The sequence below is a fragment of the Antechinus flavipes genome, chromosome 3 (assembly GCF_016432865.1).
Source record: "Antechinus flavipes isolate AdamAnt ecotype Samford, QLD, Australia chromosome 3, AdamAnt_v2, whole genome shotgun sequence".
In the NCBI taxonomy this organism is placed as follows: Eukaryota; Metazoa; Chordata; class Mammalia; order Dasyuromorphia; family Dasyuridae; genus Antechinus; species Antechinus flavipes.
The window spans coordinates 76,569,627-76,583,886 of NC_067400.1; the positions used below are offsets into that span (position 1 = coordinate 76,569,627).

At 35.1% G+C, this 14,260-nt stretch overlaps 1 protein-coding gene across 2 annotated transcripts in view; it reads right to left on the reverse strand.

Annotated features, from left to right (window-relative positions):
- Positions 1 to 1,850: 1,850 nt before the first annotated feature.
- CCNYL1 (cyclin Y like 1) overlaps positions 1,851 to 14,260 on the reverse strand; it is a 56,553-nt gene continuing 44,143 nt past the window's right edge. For both annotated transcript variants that reach the window (XM_051983676.1, XM_051983677.1), the window contains exons 7-10: positions 10,116 to 10,235; positions 7,995 to 8,161; positions 5,678 to 5,840; positions 1,851 to 3,630 (exon numbers count right to left, since the gene is read on the reverse strand). In XM_051983676.1, coding sequence (XP_051839636.1) covers positions 3,514 to 3,630; positions 5,678 to 5,840; positions 7,995 to 8,161; positions 10,116 to 10,235 — 567 coding nt within the window. In that variant the 3' untranslated portion in view covers positions 1,851 to 3,513. The remainder of the gene's footprint in view (positions 3,631 to 5,677; positions 5,841 to 7,994; positions 8,162 to 10,115; positions 10,236 to 14,260) is intronic.

Genomic DNA, 14,260 nt, shown 5'->3' on the forward strand with positions numbered 1-14,260 from the left:
TGCCTTTCCCAGCTATAGGACCTTGGGAAGTCTTTCAATATTACTACATCTTCTCTAGGTTCCATGATACCTGGCTGATTTGTAGAGCTGTAGTCATATGCTAGAGCTCACCTATCCAAATCCATTTCAGTAAATGGTTCTGTTCCTGTTGAGAAATAAAATGTCACTGTGCTTTTGAGTGCTACTCATACTAATGCCTACCTGAACCTTTCTTTTTCTTTGAGCTTAATGTATATTTGGACTAGATGTAATTATCTCTTCTAGTGACTGGAAAAATAAAACCTAAAACTGTCATACTAATTCATAATTCCATGTGAAAAACACAGCATCATATGGAATGATTGAGTACTGGAGTATCAATCATCTTATTTGATTTTGTTTTTTTAACTGTATAGATGTCACATATTAATGAGTTTTTTTTCTTTAATGTAATAGATGAGTAAAAATTTATCAAGATTTACCATTTACCAATCATAAGCAGTCCAGCTACATCAGTTCTTGATTCAGACTTGTCCTCAGCCACCCTAAGCACCAAGCAAGAAAGCATCATAACATAATTTAGTGCTGATTTCTTAAAACTCAACAGCTCTAAAAATATCCTAAAATCTCCTAAGTGCATCTTTAAAAAGAAATTCAACTTCTTGTTTGCTGCTTCCTAGGTATATAACCCTTTTACCCCTCCCTTGGTATGGAAAAAAAAAATGTAAAATAAATCTAATGCTATTAGGTCAATTTTCCACATCAAAAGAATGGTTTAAAATAGGATTTTGAAGACACAGAAACATCAACTTCTTTAGGGTAGGGGTAAAGGAAATTTCTTGATGGCTTTTCCCAATTTCTGCTAAAAGTCCAATGGCCTACTTTCTATAATTCCTTATTTCTAGGACTATTTTAAACTTCTAATTCATGAGCTAATTCTATACCTTGAAAACTAATTGGTTCAAAAAACAATTCTTTACTTTAACAATGACATCAGATAATTCATTGAGCTCATTCATTTTCTCTGCACAGGTTAAAGCTATTTTAATAATAAGTGTATTTATCTAATACTATATAGTTTGCAAAGCACTTTCCAAGATTTCACTTGAACCTCTCAAAAAGCTGATAAAACAGGCACTTTAAATTATCACAATTTTACAGGTGAAATTGTAGATCCCAGAAATTTGACGACATATTGATGATCATACAACTAAGCAAGATATGAACTTGGGTCTTCTGACATGCAAGACTGGCAATCCTATGGGCTATGCCACAAGCCTATCAGGATGCTTTGGAGTTAGCAGAACCATGCAGTATACACGATCTGATCTTTAAAATGCTGGCTCTTTATTCCTGACCCTGTAATACATTCTCATGGCTTTAGGAGGATCTTTTGGTCAAAGCACAGCAGCTGAAGGTGGGAAGGTGGCTGGACTTTGAGGCACCTTCATCTGGTAAAGCACTGGACTTTTGAGCCTCATCAAGTGCATCTTCAACATAAGGGAATAGGACCAAATAGCCTCCAGGTTCCATTCAAATGCTAAAGAAAGGATCTCAATCCATTCTTTCAACTTGTTCAAAAAAAAAAAAAAGGTATACCAAACTATCTTCAAATCTTTTCATCTCTACCTCTTACATTTTACATAAAAAACAAGATTTTCATTTGCAAAATGATAGAAGTAAAATACAGTCTGACTGTAAGACTAATTATAAGTAATGAGTCAGATGAATGTGAAGAAGCATACTCAAAAGTTTGAAAATGCTTTTAGAGCCCTCTGTTAGGTCCAAAGAATGAAAGGAAATGAATTTAAAACTCCTACATCAAGTTTTATTATAAGGTCCAAAAAAGAGTACAAAACACACTAACCACATTTTAATTAAAATAGAGTTTATTATTAGCTTTTCTTTTAATATAAACATGAGAAAGAAAAACCACCTGAAGTTGTAGCATTCTTTTCAAAATAAAACTGCAATCAATACCTGAAGCTCCAAGCTCCAAACTCCAAAAACCATGTTTCTGGAGTTGGTAGATTGAAATATTAAAAATACCATTATTTATCATTTATATAGCTCTTTTCCTTTGACAACAATGGGACCTGCAGCACGCAGATCTATGGGTTTAATATATAGCATTACTATGTTGGGAGAAGAGTACACAGGATTCCTAGACCAGAAATGTTTTGTTCACTGGGCAAAATGCCTAGGATCTATACATAAAGGAGAAGGAAGAAGACAGGTAAAAATTATGAATATGCGCTAATGTTTCAGATCTATTTTGAGTTTGGGTTGGTATGGACACCAATCTCCTGAATCTTCCTCTCCCCACCTTCAGAAAACTAAAAATAATGTTTTGTTTTGACCTTGTGATTAATTCTTCTCTTTCGACACCAAGAAGGAGAAGGAAAAAAATTGTAACTACATCTAAGTTACACATAAAGTTTTAAAAAGTTTGGATAAGTCTGATATGTTAGGAACAGAATAATCATCTATCACTATCACTGAGTCCAATTTCTTCTAATTCATTACAGATTCATTGTGAATCCAATTCCCTACCATTTCCCCCTTTCTTCCCTCCAACCCTCCCAAATTTATAAGCAGAAATTTCAGGAAACCAAAGATAAAACCATATCTTGCATTGTAAACTCCACTGTAAATATATCATGATGGCGCTTCGGAAAATAAAACTTCAGAAATAGTGTATTACACTAATCACTGGATCACCATGTTTAGAAGATTTAAGTGTTTTAATCCACTTCCTTAAATCCATGAAAAAAATTTATAGTCTGCATATTTTCCAGATTAGGAGCAAAAGGAACAAAATGAGAAGCACCATAATTCACAAGCAGCATGGACCCAGTATTAATTCCTTTGCTCACAAACTCAATACTTAAAAGACTCCCTGGACATTGTATTTACTAGGATGACATGGTGATCCAGAGCCAGCATATACTCTGCCCAGCAGCTTAATTTGATTGCTAATAGTAATTAGCAGCATTAATGGTAACCAAGTAAGGAGGAATAACTGTTCAGTGCTGATCAATGCTACAGTATCTGCTCCTAAGAGGCTTGATGTTTTATTAAGAGTCCCATGTTCTAAGGTTAATACTGCATTGACTCCGAAAGGCATATGCAGCAAGGTTCTGGAGTGGCTGGAAGGTAGAGGGAACTTTTTAACTAGAGTCACATGGTTAGTGTTTAAATGTTAAAATTTAAAACTACTAATTTAAAAAAAACTTACATAGGTCACAGCTATAGGCCTACACAGTAAGCAAACATCTGTGTGTGGGGTGGGATTCAGGAAGTTTCATTATAAAGTTTGTTTTTGCACCTCTGGATACATTAAAAAGGACAGGAGAATGTGCTGCTTTGACAAGATCCCATCTTTCCTATGGAGTGTGATCCTCAGGTTCCCGAGTCCCTTGGAGTCAGTGCCCTTCCTCTCGCTGAAACCACCACGTGCTGGTTGTCGGGCAGGGAGCGTTCCCCCGCTCTCTGCGGATGTTGGCTTTCTGACCCTTGCACCTCACTTCTCCTTCAGGAGAGGATGGCATTAGAACGGCGAATACCGACTAAATTATCAGCACTGAAAGATCGTCTCATGGCAGCTTTGGACAAGTCTTTGTATTTGTCTTCGCAGAGTCTGGAAATAGCCTAGAAAAGGAACAGAGAGAATCAAGGCTTCAGAAAGTCAAAGCCTCCTTCTTCATTAGTCTCTGAGAGAACAAAACCTCGACTTAGGACTCTTGGCTTCTGTCCTGTATGCTACAGCGAAACACCCTTTGTAGCTGGAAAGAATGTTAGGAAAAAGATATGGAATACAGCCATAAAAAAAATTTGAACTCAAACCTGTCAGAAATATTGTTTAAAAAAAAAAAAAGAAAAAAAAAAAAGGTCTTTTTAAAACACGTTTCAAAAAAGTTTAAAAAAGCGTTAGCTTATCACAACCTCATTTGCTCCTTAGAAGTGGTTCATGTATATTTGTGTAAATTCAATGAATACGTTTGTCCACTTTTAGATGGAAAATTTCATTACTGTACTAATAATTGGAGGAAGCTAAAAATAAAGGAAGTCTACACCTTGGATTCTATGGAAATACCCAAAGCATGTAAAAGGTGATTTTACTTTCAATGAAGTTCCATGCCAAGAAGGACCCCCAAAGAGAGTATTCATGAGGGTCCAAGATAATGAAATGCATGTTATATGGATTATGCTTTATTAACTCCTGTTCACCACACCTTCCCAGTTCTTAAGAAGGAAAAACAACTCATTCCAAATATAAGTTGGCTTTTATGTGTCACTAATAAAAGTTCAAAATTAACTAGATGAATTTTCATATGGGGCTTATATAAAGGCCTGGTACTTTATAATCATATTACTTGGAACGTTACTGAAGTTAGCCATACAAATGGCTCAGAACAGAGTAAAGATTTAGACAAATTTTTCTTTGGAAACAGTCATTGAAGGAATTTCTTTTGATTGACTTATGAATGTTACAAGGATTTCTTCCCCCCCAATTCTTTTTCAGTGGAAGTAGGGAGTTAAGAGGAAGAGAAAAGAAATCCATTTAGATAGAGAGTAAAATCTATCTTTAAAAAATGGCTAAACGCAATAAAATGCCAACTGTCCATTTTATTAATAAATTGATCCTGACCTGGAGTTTGAGGAAGCTTCTGTTAAAAAAAAACAACAACAAAACCTGATGTAATTTGAATCATATAAATTCAATTTAAATTTTCCCTTTGAAAATCCTTGGTTTTTAATGCATTATAATTTTTATTAACACACTGAACACGTCAAAATGGCCCATGACCACAAAAATGTCCTTCTCCCTCAATCAAAACCAAGCACATTTGTACCCAATTGTACCCATAAACTTATACTTCTGAGAGAAAAATCTTCGGGCAGTTTGTCCTAGACTTATCCTATCTCTGAAGAAGGGCTTTCACATAAGCCCTTCTTAATGTAGACATGATATATTATTAATATTCTCCTACTAGAGGTGAGGAAATTAAAGGGCCAGAAAAACTAAGTCATGTGTTCAAATTCCCCCAGTTAAGTCAGGAGAAGAGTCAAGGGCTCACCTCTGGTGGTCATTCAGATGCCCGCCAAGTCCAGTGACCTTCCTATCCTCTGCACAGGCGTGCACACAAAAGGCACTTAATGATTGCCAAATTGAATACTTCCTCCTTGATACATCTGAGACAGTTTAGTTTAAATCAATAATGATTGAGATCATATCAATGTGGGCTTTTCGTCTATTGGAACAGATTGCAACTAATTGTCTTGAATAAAATTCTAAAAACTGAATTAAAAGCAATCACCTGAGTAAGCTCTGTAGATACTTAGATGCAACAGAATATAAATTCAAGAAATTGTGATTGCATATTTATAATAGGGTGGGTAAATTTTCAGAACAAAGAAATCATTAAAAACAAATGAAGTTTCAAATCTATTTGCTTTGATACATTTATTTGAACTATGATCCTCAAGGTCAACATCTATAAATTTTGTCCTTTGTACATTCCTTTCCACAAAAGCAGCACAGGAAATGCTGAAGACAAAAGAGTTAAACTCTCTTCACCATACTAACATAAAAGCTTTTAGTTTTTCTAATTATCTCTTAATATAATTAGCAACAGATCATCAGTTTTCTTCAGTAACAAAAACTGCAGCTCAGCACCTCTTTAATATTCTTTACCTCAAGTTTCTGTGCTCGCTCTTTGCTGAGAGGCTCCAGCAGAAAACTCAAGTTGTTGTCATCTGCTAAGGAGCGAAGGTCAAAGTAGTATTTGGCATAAACACTGGCAGGAACATTAATATTAAACTGCAGGAGCTCCAAGAAGTGTCTTTCCATCTCATTCCTAGAGGAGATTAGAGAAGAAACACAATATATTCAGTAATTTTAGTCAAACTATCAGTCCACTTTAAAAAATATCATTCTAAGCTATCAGGATGATTCTAAATTCTGTTTTGAAATAAAGGCTACCAGCTGGATTAATACACTTAATGTTCAAACAAGGTACAGTTATTTATGGACCTTTTTGAATCTCAACACTTTCAGTTGGGGATATCGAGGGCAAAAGGTTAGGGCACTGTTGTGCTCTCATGCTGCTGACTTAGGGGGCTCATTCTTCAGAGTTCCATTAGTGCAGCTGGACAATTCATACTCCATTCTCACTCTCATAAGGCCCCACTATAGTGATCAGATGAAAGGAATGATGTATGCTGTTTATTAGCTCTGAAGAACTTGCAGACATTTTCACCAGGCTGATAACAGGAAGGGGTTTATTGAAGTAGAAGCAGACCAACAAAAGGAGTAGGCATATCACCACGGCAACAAATGGATCTATGAAGAGCTACTGCTATTATCTCTAAGAAAAAAAAAAAGCCTCTTGAAGCAACAAGGATTCATCTCCAAAATATTAAATAAATAAATAACTAGCACTAGATCTGAGATGGACACTCATTCTTTCCTCCCTCCCCCTCAAAGGGCACAATGCAAGTTTTTGCTCATCTTAACACATATTGCTGGTCAGTGCTACAGGAGAAAATACTCTTTTCATCAACGAAAAGCAAAAAAGATCAAAGATAAAATTTGTCTCATACCAAACCCACTTCACAAAATGAGCCATGGCCAGGGCAGGGACAGTGCATTCGCATGCTCGAGGCAGGGTTTGGAAATTGTAGTCTGTGTTTCACTGTCCACCAGAGGCTTGGGATGTAAATCCTTCTGTGTCATAGAAAGGCAAGCTTCCTGCCATTTAAAATATGAGCATTTATTAAAAAAAAATTTACAAAGTGGACTTTATTGCCTTTTAGAGTAAAACACTCTGTGAACTTTAAACCGTACAGATAGCAAGGCAGCAAATCTAATAACAGAGAAGAAAAATGGTGGCAGTCTAGGGTATTATCATACCTTCCTAAAAGTAAACAACCCTGGGGCTAGCACAAGTTCACAAGAGGTCAGCAAATGAAAAAAAAAATTAACAATTTTTGCTGCTTTTTCTAGGGATTTTAATATTTCTTTTTTAAACAAAAATAAAAATGTCCTAAGCAGAATGAAAGAGACTTCCTGATTAAAACTCATAAGAGTTTTAAGCTTTTAAAGTAATCTATTTTTTGCTCACTGGAGAGAAAAATAAATGCAAAAATCAATGGTTCATTCTGCAAAAAGCTGCTATAATGTGAGCAAAGCTTTGTGTTTTCTTATTCTATCACGCTGGATCCTATTAAACCTACTGGAAAAATTAATTTCCTGTTCATGTAGTGGGTAAGCCTATAGAAATGTAAATCTCATCATGTTTGGATGATGAGTTGATCAGGGTTTGATTTACTTCATGAATAAATGCACGTCACGATTTCTTTTATACCTGTTATCCTAATACATTTTAATTGTGTAGCGATACAGTACTTCATAGGATTAACATGTCTATTAATAGAGGTTTAATCATTGAAACAAGTCAGTACACCTACAGCATAGAAAGTCTAGGTTTTTGTGTCTGATTTTAAACAAACATGTAGGCAAAAGCATGAACAACATATCATTTATATATATATAGTGAATTTGTTGATTAACAGCTACTTAGTTCTCATTTCTTCTTTTGAAGATATAACTTACTTCACAAAGAAAACAAATTTTGAAAAATTATTCCAAATATTTCACAGTAAATGAAATCTTAATTTTATCAAATTATTTTTAGAGCAATTGAAGAACTAATTTAGGAAGCAAAATAGAAGCACGAAAAATAGGTCCAGCCTCAATTCCTATTCCATTAAAAGTAACTACCAAAAAAAAAAAAAATCTAAGTTTCAATAATTTAACCACTTTTGAAAAAGACAAATGGCCCATGAATATAGCCACAATATAATCAAAGTATTCTAACTGAGATAGGAAAGGAGATATATGTGGTTGCTTGTCTCTCTTGGTCCTCTGACCATTTAAAAAACTAAAAATGAATATTATATAAATAATTCTTATTTTACAGTTGGAAAAAGGTAGAAAGTTTACAACTTACATGTCCTCAACTGTAATGTCCTTCAAGATCTGGCAATAGTCCACATTCCAAACTGCCTGATCATCCCAAACCTTGGAAGCAAGAAGAATGGCTCCCAAAACAATTCTTTTCCAGTTACTTGGGCAAATGTCAATCTCAGCATAAGTTAAAAGTCTTTCTAAGTAAACCTGAAAAAGCAGATCATTGGCCTTTAATTTTAATTTAGTCTAAGTACAATGACAAGTTATTTTAGGAAATTGGTTAGCTCAGGAAAATAAAACTCCATTTTACTAACCTTTTTTCTTAAAATTGAATTTAAAAAACTGTTTTAATTATGTAAACTTCAAATAATTTTACCAGTCTTACTTTATAACCAAGTTGCACCAAAAAAATTCTACAATTTATGGAAAAAAAAACTATTGGTTCTATCAATGTTCTAGTTATGATATAGAAGCAAAAAATATCTACACACAAAGCTAAATATCAATTAGTTTTGAGAAAACTGCAGTCTATTTGACAAATCAGTCACACTAAAGTCGCAATGAGCAGACACTGAGCTCAGCTATTAATATAAAGAACAAAGACTAAGGATGCCTGGATTCCATCCTCACACACCCCATTCTGCATTTGCACACCCATAATCAGCCAGCTCAAAATGTGTATCCCTGGTCATAAAGGTGGATGGCTCAGTGCGACCAATCTGCTACTGGAAGAATGCACCCTATTGAGAATCGCATTGTAAAAGATTAGAGCAAAAGGGATTTTGGGTTAATCCAATCCCTTCATTTTACAAATGAGAAAACCAAAGCTTCAAAAGGTTAAGTGATTTGCTCAGAAATCAAATTAATGGCAGAACCTGAAGCAAACCTGGGTCTTCCTAATGCAAATGTAGCATGTTTTCCACTGGTACATACAATGGATCAACAGTATCATCTTTAATAAAATGAACAGCATTGAGAAGCCACTTTCAAGTTCATTCAATAAATATTTACTAAGGACTTACTACATGCAAAGCTATTACAATTTTACACCTATATAATGCTCTGTGGAATAAGGGAAGAACTTAGTTGCTTTTGCTTGCTTCATTAGAAGTTAGAATGCTTCTCTGGGCTTTAAGGGTGAAAATTGATGGTCAAGAGAGCCTCCCAGTGGCTACTTTGCAGTGCGACACTAAAGACAATAAATACAAAAGTATTCTGTGGTTGCTTAGTGAAAGAACAATTGTTCTTTAAAGTTGCCTACCAAAACAATCCATTAAAAATAAGTCCACATTGCCCTTTTAAACATTTTCTCCCTTTCCCCCAAGTTACCATTTTTATTTGCTTGTTGCAACTCACCACAAAATACTTAACACCACATGAACTAGAAGTGATACCAGTCACTGGTATCCTCTGAACCACCAATGTCACTTCACAAGATTATATGTTATAAGGTGAATCAGACAAGGTTATATGCTGAATTACACAGATAAACTTCCCTCTCCATCAGTTACATGACTGCATAATACATTATCTATCTATATGTGTGTGTGTATATATATGTGTTTGTTTATATCCATATACACACACTCTAATGTATACATATATAGACATGTATATGTATATATATGTGTGTGTATGTGTATACACATGCACACACACAAACCTATTTGAAGCACTATACATAAAGACAAAAAACAACTCCAAAAAAATACATTTAATGATTGTGAAAGTTACCAGACTTGAGAGCCCAGATTTGCCAGCCTCCTCTGGCTGGCCCTTCCACATTATATGGAGTAGTTCAATTCCCGTGTGCATTCAACTTTGGGGGTCTCTTGACACTTTCAACAGCAGTTCTGGTTTTGTGATATGAACTGCCAACTATCTGAAACCTGAATCAAACACAAAGATGAAAAGTTTCTTTTTTATACCCTAGCTCAGCCTTCTCCATCTTTAACTCTCACCACTGGGGAGTCTTGGTACTCGACCGAATGGTTAGTGACTGCCATACTGACAATTTTTAAATTGTATACATCATCTTTCTATGATTGTTGCCTCATGTTTTGTCATTTAAGGATCTTATCTTTAATATGATGAAACAAGACATACAATATGGATACAAAATAGGAACAAAAAAGTCCTTTCAAAAGGAGAAATACCTTACCAAAGTGACTATTGCACATTCTGCTGTTAGCTGTGCAGCACTAAAGAGAGTCCGGACAAATCGGTAAATATGCTTGTGATCAGGGTCATGCTTGAAGTAATCATCAGGAACATCATCACGCTGCAAAAAACCCAACACCGCCACTTAGTGCCCATAGAAGAAAAAGGAAGTCCTTTAAAAAAGATGCTTATTAAGAAAACGTGCAGCTGTTTCCATATTACTCTGAGTCAATTTTGCACCCTGTATCTCACCAAAGCCTGATGGCCAGTGTTCTTAGGAAATTCATACTGGTCCCTCAGTCACTCCTGCTCCAAGAATTTCAGGAGTTCAGGCCAATTCCAGGATTAATTTAAAGGTTCAGATTCACTCTAAGATGAGCCTGCCCTAAAACTAATCTGGCCCCTGAGGATGAAAAGGAGAAGATGAAGCAGTGTACCTGAGCATTTTCCTACAGTTGCAGAACATAACAGTAGAATAATGATATATTAAAAAAGAAACATTAGATAATAAGAATTGAAAACCAAGCTTGAGGACCTTTACTAAGATCTCCTCACCTAGTCCCAAATGTCAAGAAATAATACAATGATAGGACTTTCAAAAAAGTCTTGGTACTTATTTGGTACTTGGTAATTATTCAAAAATAATTCTCCTCTTCTATCTTGGAGCATGTGCATACGTACACGTACACACGTACACATATACACACACACATACTCTTACTCTTTTGTACTTATACTCCTCCCCATCTCTTCCACTTTTTGAGCCCCCCACCATCTTACATCCTGCTTTCTGCATAGGCAAAGATTCAATAATTGTTTGAATAGGAATGAGCTTTTATTTTTATTTCTTACCCAAGTATCAAAACAGTTTTAAAATAAGCATAAGTAATAAGGGTACAACAACAACAAAAGCATTAGCTTAGAAAGAAATCTGTACAATTAAATGTTTTTGTGATTCTTCCATGTTGGGGAAGGTCCCATCATGACCTTCCCCACTGAATTTCTCATAGCACTGTTTTATAACTACCTAATCATTTTGGTATCAATGCAAAAATTCAGCTGAGAATTAACTCTTAGGAAGAAGCAGATAATAGGCTACAAGTGTGCTCTGCCATAAAGTACTCATGAAGTAAAACTCATTCCAGGGAACACTTAGTTCCAAAAGAGCAGTATACTAATAAGGAACAGTGTAATAAACCTTACAGTAAGGAAGTGAACATTAACTCAGTTTTCACCCTGGGCTATCAAGTGAATCTTTTTTTTTTTAATCTTTATATTTATCCTAGGGTTATGATGTTTAAATGATGCTATAAAATATTGCTTAAGAGTATACACTTAAATGCATGCATAACCTTGGCAAAACTAAGGAACACCTGTTAAAAGTAAGTAGGCTTAGAGAAGTAACGCTAGAAATGCAAATTTATAGTTTCTGAATCACTATATAAACTCACCTGAAAAAAGTGACAATGGAGACAAGGTTGGCCATGGACTAAGAAAGGGGGAGGTCCAAAAAGTTAGCGCTTCTAACTCATTGAGATATCATTTATCAAGTTGTTTGAAGTTTTCTACCCAAAATTTTCATCTATAAAAACATTTCATCTGAAAAATTTTAATCTAAGAACTAATCCTCTAAGTTTATTCTGCTAGCTAAGTATATCAGACAGAACAAACTTGTATCGTTTCCTCTTTGGGAAATTTAATATGAAACCTCAGACATGTTTAGCTGTTTTAATATTTTCTGTACTACATACTAGAATCCTTTGTCCCTGTGACTTTATGTCTCCCCCAACAGTGTAAACCCTCATTTCTGAATGAACCCTACCAACTTTGATACTAAGGAATCACTGGAAAAGTCACTAAATGAAGCTAATGTATACATCAAGTAGACTGGGGTCCTCAAACTTTCTAAATAGGGGGCCAGTTCACTGCCCCTCAGACTGTTGGAGGGCCGGACTATAGTAAAAACAAAAACTTTGTTTTGTGGGCCTTTAAATAAAGAAACTTCATAGCCCTGGGTGAGGGGGATAAACGTCCTCAGCTGCTGCATCTGGCCCACGGGCCATAGTTTGAGGACCCCTGAAGTAGACCCTTACTTATTAAGATTGGACAATTCTATTATAATCTCATCCCCCATGATAATTGCTTCAAACTTTTCTTTTTCTATCATAGCCATCGATTGTAAATGACTGCCCAATTTCTGCCAATCCCACCCTCATGCCCTTCCTGGTGACCTAACTTCTATTTCAATGAGGTGATGAAGGTCTCTTAACATCAATTCCCTCAACTATTTTGAGAGTCACTGTTCTTTTAACTCCCAGAAGTAGGTAGTGTGGTAGAATAGAAAGAGCAAGCCAGGATTTGATTCTATCTTTTGGAGTCTCAATTTCTTTCATGTAAAATGGAAGTATTGGCCTAAATGCTCTGTAAGCTTCCTTTTTGCTCTAAGATCCCATGGTCCTATGAAATTTCTAATCTTCATCAGGGATAATTTTCTACACTTCTTTGATCCCATAATTTCCCCCTTCCACACATTTTCAATGACTCTTCTCTTTCACCATGTCTATGAATATACTCAGCTTTTCTCAAACCTGCTGAATTTTTATCTGTCCTTTAAAATCCAACTCTTCCATGAAGACCTCTAATTTTCCAATCCCATAATGACCTTCCCCACTGAATTTCTTATAGCACTATCTCACAGCTCCCTAATAATAATGTTCATTTTCCCCATTGGAATTTAGGTTCTTTGAGAACAAAATCTTTTTTAAAAATTTTTTGGTATCTTCAATGCTTGGAAAAATAAGCACATAATAAATTTTTGGTCAATACCTATATTAAGCTCTGAGAGAGTGAAGTAATTAAGTTTCACTTCAATTTTCACTGGTTTTTCTAATACCTACACCTAGTGTTTTGTACACGGCTGATATTTAATAAAGGATTGCTGAATAAGAGAAACTTTAGTTTTAGAAAATAGTGGTCATCTTTCATATATTTCCGAAGTGATCAATAGTTTTCCTGGAGGTACAGCAAAAAAACTTCCAGACTCAACTTTTAACTACTTTCTGTACCTTGCAAAGTGATGTATCAGTCTGAGTTATTAAAACTGAAGATCTATGTGGGTTAAAAGAGAAACAAGAAATTTGTCAAAGTGTTTGTAAAAGCATTCCAGTTAGTAAAATGTTGGAAAATGATAGCTTTTACTGAACATAAAAAAGGAATCCCAAAAATGTTTTATCTGGCACAATCAGGTGGTATAGTGGAGAGAATGTTTGACCTGGACTCAGAAGACCTCAGTTCAAATTCAGCCTCAGATACTTACTAGTTATCTAGTAATCTGCTTTTCTCAATTTCCTCATCTGTAAAATGAGGATAACCTACCTCCTGGAGTTGTGAGGATGATGCAAGGTAGAGTGTGAGCACTATAGAAACATTAATAAGGACAGTAGAGAGTTTAGGGACAATCTAGCTCAATTCCACTTAACAGATGGTGAAACAGCCATATGAAGGTAAAGCGACTTGTTCAATGTCATACAAGCAATGACAGCAGAGGGAGCAAATCCTCTTCCTATATCCCAGAGTTTCTCACTTGTTAGATACTTGAACTTAAAGACGAAAGTATCCTGTTAATCAACAGTTACAAAAGTCACCCAAATATAGATGATGGGGATTGTGTATATAATAATATAAAACACTCATAACTAAATTTATAGCACCAACAAAAACTATCATTTTCTTAATTTGAACACACCAATATGTGATACACATCCATGTATCAAATGTAGTGGCAAATCTTAATTCAAAAAAACCTACTTTGGGGCATTAATTTGGATTTATACATTTTCAAAGGTTTATGTGATCTGTAAGAAGTCTCATGAACTGGGAATGAGCTGGCTATATGGCATCTAGATATAAGTATAGGCATTTTAATGTGGATATTATATATAAATAGTACATAGTGCATATTAAAATAGGTATTCAAAAGCTATACAATCATCTAGCTCTTAAACCTTTATAGGGAATAAGTTCAAAGAGAGAAATCCTTCAAATACTATAAATAAAAAGAAAACAAGTTGGGAGATATGTGGACATATATCTTCTCCTTTTCCTTTTCCTGTCCTCCTCCCAATAGAAAAAAACTGAACCTAGCCT